General features: G+C 51.9%; 1 protein-coding gene across 6 annotated transcripts in view; it reads left to right on the top strand.

Moving 5' to 3' along the window:
- Nucleotides 1-2,403: 2,403 nt before the first annotated feature.
- Nucleotides 2,404-10,116, top strand: part of AUTS2 (activator of transcription and developmental regulator AUTS2) — a 657,596-nt gene continuing 649,883 nt past the window's right edge. For all 6 annotated transcript variants that reach the window (XM_090122499.1, XM_090122497.1, XM_090122501.1 and 3 more), the window contains exon 1: nucleotides 2,404-2,941. In XM_090122499.1, the coding sequence (XP_089978625.1) occupies nucleotides 2,648-2,941 (294 nt within the window). In that variant the 5' untranslated portion in view covers nucleotides 2,404-2,647. The remainder of the gene's footprint in view (nucleotides 2,942-10,116) is intronic.

Below are 10,116 nucleotides of genomic sequence, written 5' to 3'. Positions count from 1 at the left end.
TAGCAAAAGTCCTGATGCTCCCAGGTGACAAAAACAGAATATCCTGAGTTGGAATCATCCGTAAGGATCATAGAATCATAGAATAATAGAATCATAGAATGGCCTGGATTGAAAAGGACCACAATGATCTCCAGTTCCAACCCCCTGCTGTGTGCAGGGTCACCAACCAGCAGACCAGGCTGCCCAGAGCCACATCCAGCCTGGCCTTGAATGCCTGCAGGGATGGGGCATCCACAGCCTCCTTGGGTGACCTGTTCCAGTGCCTCACCACCCTCTAAGTGAAAAACTTTCCCCTAATATCTAACCTAAATCCTGACTCAGATTAAGACTGTTCCCCCTCATCCTATCGCTATCCACCCTCGTAGACAGCCATTCCCCTTCCTGTTTATATGCTCCCTTCAAGTACTGGCAGGCCCTTCAAGTACTGGTGGGATGATTTAGACCAACTCTTGGCTCCATACAGGGCCACCTAAAACCCAAACCTGACATCAGAGGACACTGCCCCAAATGCTCCCTGAACTCCAGTGAGCTTGGTGCCATGACCACTTCCCTGGAGAGCCTGTTCCACTGCTCAACCACCCTGTGGTGCAGAACCTTTTTACGAACCCCCGTCACAGCTTCACACCATTCCCTCAGATTCCATCGCTTGTCACAAGAGAGAGGATCAGCGCCTGCCCCTCCAATCCCCCTCATGTCCCTGCTCTCGGGGTCAGACCCAAGAGCTGTACGTGCTTTCCTCCCTCTGCTCTCTTCTCTCATCCACTGCCCTGGGCAGAAGGCAGAGAAGCAGCAGCAGGTGGGAAGGACAACCACAACAAGCTCAGTTTGTTGGACCTGCAATCCTTTCAAACCCCGAGGGAAGGTGGGCAATACAGGGCCGTGGGTCTGAAGGCCACCACAGCGCTGTGGAGGCCACGCTGGGGCACTGCCCCTGAAGAAAGCACAAACAGATGTGGCGTGGCATGAAACGCAGCCCCTGATTCAAGAGCTTTATTTCCAGATTTTGGTGAGATGCAGAACCTCGAGCTGCGGGCAGCCCTGGAAGCACGAGGCGAGAAGGGCCGGGCGCAGCACCCAGCCCTGAGCAGCTGACGTACAGGCGGGAAAGGCAGAGCGAGGCCAGAAGACGACGGGACAGCGCAAACTGAGGAGAAAGTTGACGGTGAGAGACGAGTTGACGCGGAAGGCTGCGGGGCGGCAGGGCGGGAAAGGAGCGACCGCGAGGAGAGGGGCCGCGGCGGGAAGAGAGGGAGCGGGGAACGCGAGCCGCCCACCCTCCCGCCGCCGAGTGCGCAGGCCCTGCGCGCATGCCCGCAACTTATTTCGCGCGGCCGGGGCGCTGCATTTCACGCGGCGCCGAGCGGTGAAGAGGGGAAGCGGGCGGGGCGGCGGCGACGCCACGTGACCGGCGCGGGCGCGGGGCCGGGCGGCCGCTGGGGGCCACCACTGCCATCCGCCCCGCGCCGTGCGCGGCCGTGCGGCTCCCGGCGGCTGCTGCCTCCGCCGGGCCGGGGGGGCCCGCAGCCGGGGCGAGGCGAGGGCGGCGGCGGAAAGCGCAACCCCGCTGGTGCCGTCCCCGCTGGAGCGTATTTGAGCCTCATCAGCACCTCTGTTATTTTTTTTTTTTTCCTTTTTTTTTTTTTTTCTTCCTATTCTTCTGCTTCTCGTGGTTATTTTTGGGGAGGGGGCCGCCGCCTCTCCGCTCGGATTTATTGTCACCACCCCCCCCTCCTTCCCTTCTCTCCCCCGTCCACCCCTTCTCCGCCACAATTAATCCGATGAATTTACCGTGATTGATCCGTATTAATAGCCGGGGTGGGTGGGCGTGTTTTGCTGCTTTTTCTTCTTATTTCCCCCCCTTCTCTTTTTTTATTGTTTGGTTCTGGGTTCGGAGGGGCCGGGTTCCCAGTTCCGCGTCCCCCCCCGGTCGGTGCCTTGAGAACATCGCATCTGGACGCCGCGATCATTGTGCGAGCGGAGATAAAGAGCGGAGCGGGGGCGGCCGCACCCCCGCGCAGCGCCGCGCACCCGCAGATTTATTTATTATTATTATTTTTTTAATTTTTTTTTTAATTATTCCCCCCCCCCCCCTTTGGAACTTCTTCTTCTAGTTGGGGAAGGAAAGGAAGAAAGGAAATAAATTTTGTGCAAGGAAATACTCTCAGCTCCCTCCTTCCAGCGGGTCTCTCCTTTCTTTATTTCTTCCCCCCTCCCCTCTTTTCTGCTTTTTTCCCCTCTTTCGGCGATCCGCGCCCTCCCAGCCCCGATCAAAGCATTCCGCTATTCTGATTTATTGCCTGCTCGGTGAGGCTGCTTTTTTTTTTTTTTTTTTTGCTTTTTTTTTTTCTTTCTCTCGCTGCTTTTTTTTTTTTTTTTTTTTTTTTTTTTTTTTACAAAGGCGACCTGAGATCAGCCATTACTTTCCTTGGCTCGCTCGTAGGAATCTCTTACATTTGGTGCTTTGCCGCTGGTGGTGGTGGAACCGCGCTCGGATTCTTTCATCCCCCCCCACCCCCTTTCCGCCCTCTCCTCCCTCCTTCCCTCGCTCCCTCCCTCCCTCCCCCGTTATTCCGCCGGGGGAGAGCCGGATTTGTGCCCGCGGTGGGGCGGGGGGGGACGAGAGCGAGAGGGAGAGCCGCCGAGAGACATGGATGGCCCGGCGCGATGCAACGGGCTTCGGAAGAAGCGGCGATCGCGGTCCCAGCGCGACCGGGAGCGGCGAGCCCAGGGCGGGCGGCGCGGCGCTGCCGCCGGAGGGGCTCCCGGCCCCGGGGCCGCCCCGGCGCTCTCCTCCTCGGGCTCCGAGAAGGAAGACAATGGGCCCCCACCGCCGTCCCGGCCGCGGCCCCCCCGGAGGAAGCGGCGGGAGTCGTCCTCGGCCGAAGAGGACATTATCGACGGTTTCGCGATGTCCAGCTTCGTCACTTTCGAGGCGCTGGAGGTAGGAGCGGCGCCGCTTTGTGTGCGCCTCATTGTGTGCGGGGGCAGCCGCGGGGGGGCCCCCGCCCCGACGCCGCCGCCGTCGCCTCCGCCGCCGCGGCCCCCGCCCGCTCCCCCGGGTCGAGGTCCGTTCCCCCGCCGCCCCCTTTCCCCCCCCCCCCACCTCCGCTCCGGCATCGGGGCTCCGCGCTGCCCGCTCCCCGCCCGCCCCCCGCGGACACCTGCAGCGCGGCGGCCGCTCCCGGCGGAGGCTGAGGCGGCGGATCGGGGCTTCCCCGCGCCCCCCCCCTTCGCTCCCCGTTCAAACTTTTCTCTCCGGGTGTCCCGGGGCGCACCCCCCCCCTCCCCCCACCTCCTTCTCCCCCTCGTGTCCGGCCTGTCACCGGCGGGTCGGTGCTCCCCGCGGAGGGGCAGCGCCCGGTTCTCGGCCTGCCCGGCCCCGGCCACCGTGGGCGGCCCGGGGGTGCGGCGGGGCGAAGGGCTTTGTTGTGCGGAACTTCTGCCTGGGAGAAGTTTGTGCGGTGAAAGGCGGATTGATTTGGGTTTACGTGCTCTGGAATCGCAACTGGAACAATTATGAACTGTCAAAATAAATGCGAAGATGAAGCTGATTGTTTAACAAAAAAATGTGTGTTGCTCTGAAGCTGTTTCAATATTTAGCCAGGAAGGCTTGCTGGCATTTTCTGGTGTGGTTTTCTTTTCTCTTTGTTCTTTTCTGAATTATTATTTATTTCTTGGAGCCAGAGTTTGTCCTTGGTTACACCTGCATCAACCCGGAGTGGTGTCTGGGAGAGAGCTCGCTGTGCTGTGATGGAAGGGTTGTGCCCTCTGGACCCCTGCACCCGGCCCATGGTGATGTGATGGACGTGTGGGCAGTGCTTCAGCTCTGCTTCCCACCTGGGCTCCTGTCTGTGGGTGCCCTGCTCCAGCTAAGGGAGCGCGGTGTGTGTTTGTCAGCAAGAGTGGAATTTGCAAGCAGAGGTTTTGGACAAATTCCTGTGTTTTCCTCCCAACAAAGCCTCATTTTGTGTCGTTACGGGGTTTTATGGGAATATGGACCAGAGAATTTGGCCGTCGTGGTTTTTGGAGGGGAAGCGGAGAGCAAGTTTTATGATCAGAGCTTGGTTGGATGTTTTAGAAGATCTCTTGACTGTGTTTCACTTATTTATTTTTTTTATTTATTTTCCACTTGAACTCCAACTAATTGCTCTTTTTGCAAAGCCAGGAGTGGCTTCTGCGTGCATCCGTCCCACCGTAGTCCCATATCGCTAAAAAGGAGCGTAGAAACATTACCCAGTTCTGCCAGCTAATATCACGTTTGGATAAAACAATAGCTCGCACACTGAGACTTGACATACTTTTAATGTTCATGTGATAGGTGGCACATTTTGACCTAACGATTTCATGCTGCGTTGAGAAATAATGTCACAAAATCGTTGTTAGGTGCTTTTTCCTGCAGCTTGGTATATGTGTTGAAGAAGTTGTTTCTGAGGATCAGAGGGAGATGAAGGTGTCTCAGGCAGAAGCCCAGTGGCAGGAGTTGCAGTATGCTGAATTGCTTGCTGTGGTTTCAGCATTGAGGAGGAGGTTGGGTTGCTATAGGAGCTGTGTCCCAGCGCTGGTGGGATGCTCAGGTTTGCATGTCAACTCGTGCTGGAGGCAGGAAGCCCTGGTGCTGTGGAGAGGTGTCCTGGTGTGTGTGCACATCATGCTTTGCATCAGCTTTGGGCTCTTTGGGCGCTTTTCCACAGGTTCTGGAGGACTTTTGTGCCCCGCACATGATGAGATTGCCCTAGTGCTTTGTGTTGGACTTCAGCTTGTCCCCAGGCTTAGCATGGCTGAGAGTATGCTTAGACAGAGGGTGTTTGGGCTGCTCTACGAAGAGCAGAGGGTGGAACTGGTGTACACCTCTGGGAGAACTGAACCTGCAGGGGTAGGCTGGCACAGGAGGGGCACGGGACTGAGCTCTGTGCTGCTGAGGATGTGTGGGACTCTTACGAGTGCTGTGAATGAGAACAAGGATTTCCGTGTGGCTTCATTTTGCCTGACCTTTCCTGAATGCTTTATGTTGGGGTGACTGGAAAAGCCCAAATTGTGCCAAGTGCCGGGTTGTGAGGCTCATGGATAGTGAGGAGACACGGGTGCTGTACAAGAAGGTGCATCTGATGGCTGTTGTGGTTCCACCAGGAATCATTGCGTCTGTTAACACACTGGTAATGAGTACACTGATAAAAGTTCCCATCCCTTGAAGCAAAATTATCTTTTTAACCAGCTCCCACTGCTGGAGCTGTGCTCTGTCCAGGTGTCAGCAGCCCTTGCTGCTGGGGCCTGAGTTGCTCGGTGTGGGCACAGAGGCCGCCCGCTTCTGGTTATCAGTTGCTGGGCTTGGCACAGCCTGTGCCTCCATCTGTAATGTCTGCGTGGGGAGCACTGGGGAGAAGTAGGGAGTGAAGGCACCAGGCTCTCATTGTTGATTTTTGGTTGTTTTCTAGGAGCGACAGTTGAGCAAATGCAGTGTTGTTGGTGATTGTGGCCGGGCCAGCCCTCGCATGGCCTTGTCAGGCTCTGAAGGAGCACTGGGTGCTGTAAGCAGCACCAGGGCACCCATAGCCTTCCACAGTCACTGTGCTGTGCTGAATGAGCAGCCCTGCAGCTTGGCCTGGATTTCTGAGCAGCCTTGCTGTGTGTTTCGCTGTGTTGATTCCTGGCCTTGTCAAATCTCTCAGGCTGTAGAAGTGCCCGTGCTTGGTGCGATGGTGTCCTGTCAGCCCAACAGCACAGGATTCCCAAACCCCAGTGGGTGTGGGTTCGCTGCCATGTTCACCTCCCTCCGTGCCCTGGCAGCAGGCCGACGTGACAGGGCTGTTGGCACGCAGCAGTGAGGATGGTTTACGTGATGAGAAATGAAATCTGACCTGAATGTTAAGATAGCTTAAAGCCTGGGAAGTACTTCGTGTTTCCTGAGTCAGCTCTGGCCATCCCCACAGAGTAAGCACTTGGTTTCAGGTTTTCTGAGAGCTGAGGAAGGTAATGAGTTTTTTCTGCGGATGTTTGTTTAGCTTCAGCTTGGGCAGTTTGTCTGACAAGCCTGAAATGGGACACGGATATGTATAAAGCACGGGGATGGCGTGGGGCAGTGAGTGTGTTTAAAGGGGACTTTTGTTTCATAAGAGCAACACAGTCCCTTGCCATGTGCACACTGAGCTGATTTTTGTTCTGCATTTTGCGAATGTGCTGAATTATTGTCAGGTAAAGCCCAATATAATTAATTACAAATGAGAAATGCTGACAAATATTTGTCAAGGAGCTGTTTAATGAGCTTCATATTCTGTGTCAGATGATTCCATCCACTGAGTGTAAATAATTTTTTAGCAATTGTTCTTCTGAGTTTGTGTGATCGAGGCAGATGTTAGCTATGGCAGTTCTATCTATTGGATGGATAAAATAATACAGGACTACATGGAGTCAAGCTGAACAGCTGATGGGGCTTTTAAATAAAGACACTGCTGATGCACAAACAAAACGTGGAAATAACAGGAAGGTTTCAAAGATACTGTGGTCTAAACAGCGTGTCTGTGCTGTTTATACAGTGTAACACCATGTATGCTCCTGCATGTAAGGCAGGAGATTGCTTTGATACCCACTGAGCAATGCCCATTGCTGTGCACAGCCCACTGGAATCACTCATGGACTGTGTGTGTGACAGTAGGAGCTTGGGGTTGGACACCAGCGTGATGGACTTGCAGTGGTATTCCTCCTTGGATCGTTCTGTTCACACCAGCCTTCAGCTGGCATGATTAACCTGTTTACTTAAATTCTCTGAGATTTCAACAGTTTGTTCTGCCTTGTCTCTATCCTTTCATATTTCAAGAGGAATTTGATCCTCATGCCTTACTGCAGCAGCATCTTAACATCAGATGTTTGCTCAGTGCTGTCAGCAAATCTTGGTAGCCCTCCTTGTATTTGTTGACTGCTTAGATGTGTCTGTGTTTGTCCTGGTCTCTGTTTGCACATTCAAGTCTTCAGATTTAGACCAGCAGAGAAGAGAAGGTAATAACTAAATGAAGATATCCATGGATGGCGAGTGGCGTTAAGTCTGGTGTGACACAGGGATATCATACGAAGCAATGTGTTTATTATTTTCACTGTGTGCTTAGAGGAAGCAGTAAATTGACCTGAGATCAAATTTTGAGATAACCTTGACAGAGCAGCTACGTCTCTTGATGAAAACCCTCTGTGACCAGAGCTGAAGCATCTGCAACCAGAACTGAAACTGGGGCTGATAACAGCGGGATGCATGTTCCATCAGAGGAACCTCTTGGGTAATTTTGGAAAGCTGCATTGCTGTAATTTGGGCATGTGAATAAAAGCCTGATGCTTCTTTGGGAAGCTGGACACCCCCGGCTCCCCCTGACTCACAGGCTGGTGGAGAGCTGATGCTGTCTCTTTGCACACAGAATGACAGAGGATTGCTATCTTTGTGTAAGTATTCTTTTAAACTCCTGAAGGTAACAAAGAAACTAAGGTGGGGATTTTTCCCTTTCCCATGGGTGGTAGCAGGAGACACAATGGCCGTGAGTTAAAGAAGTAAGAGTTTAAACTATACGGACAATTTCTTTAGATAGACATGATTCAAGTAGTCTCTGCTGGCCCCGCTCTTTAAGATTATCATTAATGGGAATTATACCACATATCAATAGGACAAAAGACACTCTTATCCTTTTTTTTATCTTGGCATCTATTTTTTTTTTTTTTTTTTCCTGCTATTTGCTTGGGAAAGTAAGCCCTTTCTCATTAAATATCTCTCGCCTCTGCTGGGACAAGGGAGTGTAAAGAAATAGGTTTATAAAGTAAGGGTAAAGGATCAGGAACTTGGAAGGGAAACGGTCACTAGAGAAAGGCAAAAAAAAAAAAAAAAAAATCAGCAGAAAGACATCAAGGGGCCGAGTAATTGAAAGATTGAGTTACAATGCTGAGATCAATAGAGACATATTGGCAACTGGATGGGAACACGGTGAACCAAAGGGAGATGTTGTTCCTTGAGGCTGCAGGTGGGATCTGTGTATGCAGATATGCCCTGGTACAGCCTGCACTGCCAGGGGGAACGCTCACCACAACCTGCCCCTGCTTAAACAGCAATACACCTGGTGTCTGCTCAGCTAGGAGGGAGGCAGGCAGATTCCTCGCTGGATGAGGTGGCTCCTTTCCACCTGTTTCTCTGTTGCTAGGCTTACATTATTTTAAAGGACTGTTTCTATCAGTTTGAGTGAAGACCCTACTGCATTACACCGGGGGTCTGACCTGCAGCTTCGTAATTATCTGCAGCTAAATTAGAAGTTCAATCTTTGTTCTCAGCAACAATAAGTTGAGTCAGATAGGTTTTAAAAATAGCCCAAGCTCAAGTTTAGCAAGTCTCAAATGCAATTAATAAAAGGGTAATGGAATTAGGAAGTTGTGGGCTGAGATGTGGCATTTTTAACTCTGAGTTTCCCTTGACTTGAGTTGCAGTGTTCTGCTGAGGCCGTGTCGTGCTGGTTCTGCCAGGGAAACGGTTTGCTCTGTTTCCCTGTGTTCCTATACGTCATCCTTATGGCTTATCAGTTCAGTATCTGCGTTCTCCTTGGGTTTGGCTGTGTGTGTGCCGCAAATTACCAGCTGCATGCATTCCTTGTGCAGTCAGTTCGTTGTCGTTTTGACTGGATGCCAAGCCATGGTGAAGACCACTTCAGAACATCGTAGTCCTCTAAACTCCTTTGTTGTAAAATGGATATTATGAAAATCCACTCCGTAAGTAATGAGAGATGGCTAATGCAGGTAGGGATTTGTTTTGCTGTAACAACAGAACGTGAGGTGGCAATTTGTCGAAGCTCTACTCTTCTCTTTGCCTTTAAGTAGTGTGTTACCTTAATATCTTGAGATTTTTCTCCTTGTATCTTGGCAACACCGCTGCTGAAGTTTGCACGCTGATGTGCTGGAGGAGGAGCAGGCTTTAACCAAAGGGGTAAATCTTCAGTCTGGTAAATGCTGCAGGGAGGGCTTTGGTTCTGTGCCCTGCCCACAGCGGTGTGAAAGTCAGCAGAAAAAGTACGTTATTCCCTGGCACTGTGTGTATTTGTGTTTTTTTTCCCCTGTCAGGTGTAATTTGATCATGTTGCATGGCGTACACTGAGTGTGGATTTACTGGGATTTTGTTTGGTGCGCATCCTGGTCCTCCTGGTTTCAGAATCTGCTCAGACAGATGTGCTGGGTGTGCAGAGGTGTGCTAATATCTGATGTATCTGAGCATGGGTTGTGCAGTGCTGAGTGATGCACGGATGGGATGAATACCCCATGTCCAAATGGGAGCAGTTGCTTCCCAGCCATGCAGAAGATTGGTTTCATGTCGGCACTGATCTCTGTTACTCAGTCTTGCACATGTTTGCTGGCTTCACAAAGTGAAAGTTGCTTCTCCTCTAGAACCAGTGCTTCTATAAATTGCATCTTCTTGTGATTTTATTTGGTAGCAAAAGGGAACTGTTGGCTCAGGAATAAAACTACCATCGACCTGTCTCTTCCATCCAGGGGCCAGGGGGTGCCTGGTATAAAAAGAGTTGTCCAGGGGTGGCTGGAATCTCTGCTGCTGGCCTGGCTCCCGGCAGCCTTCCTCACCTTCCTCATCTTCTTCACCTTCCTCTGGGCTTCTGCACACCCGTCTGCCTGTACTGCGCCTCTCTGGAGGGTGCTGGGAGCATCCTTTGGGGGTCCACACAGGAGGTGTGGGAAGGTGTGCACATCTGGCCAGCTGTGCACAGGGGGAGCGAAAGTGGCTGTGATCTCAGAAGAGAGCGCGTGGTGAGGAAACGAAGGAAGAAGCGTTGCTGTTGGGGATGATTTGTGTTGCAACTCAGTGTTGTGGGTTTTAATGTACATCAAGGGCACTTTGACCTTTGAATGGTATCTTTGGTGTGAAACTGGGGCTTTTGTCCCTTCTTTTCTTCACTTCAAGAAATTCAAAATAAATACTGAAAATCAAAACCGTCTGTTTGGAGGGGACCAAATTGCCTCCCTTTGTTTTATGTGATTTGGATATTACCAAACGATTAAAAGTCCTAGTAATTTTTACTGCCTGGCTATTGTGCTTATGGGCAGGGACTCTTTCGTCGTTAGTCACTTTAACTATGGAAAAAAATAATAAAA

Source organism: Phasianus colchicus, chromosome 21 (assembly GCF_987193195.1).
Source record: "Phasianus colchicus chromosome 21, bPhaCol1.hap1.1, whole genome shotgun sequence".
Taxonomy (NCBI): Eukaryota; Metazoa; Chordata; class Aves; order Galliformes; family Phasianidae; genus Phasianus; species Phasianus colchicus.
This window is presented reverse-complemented; position numbering and strand designations above follow the sequence as displayed.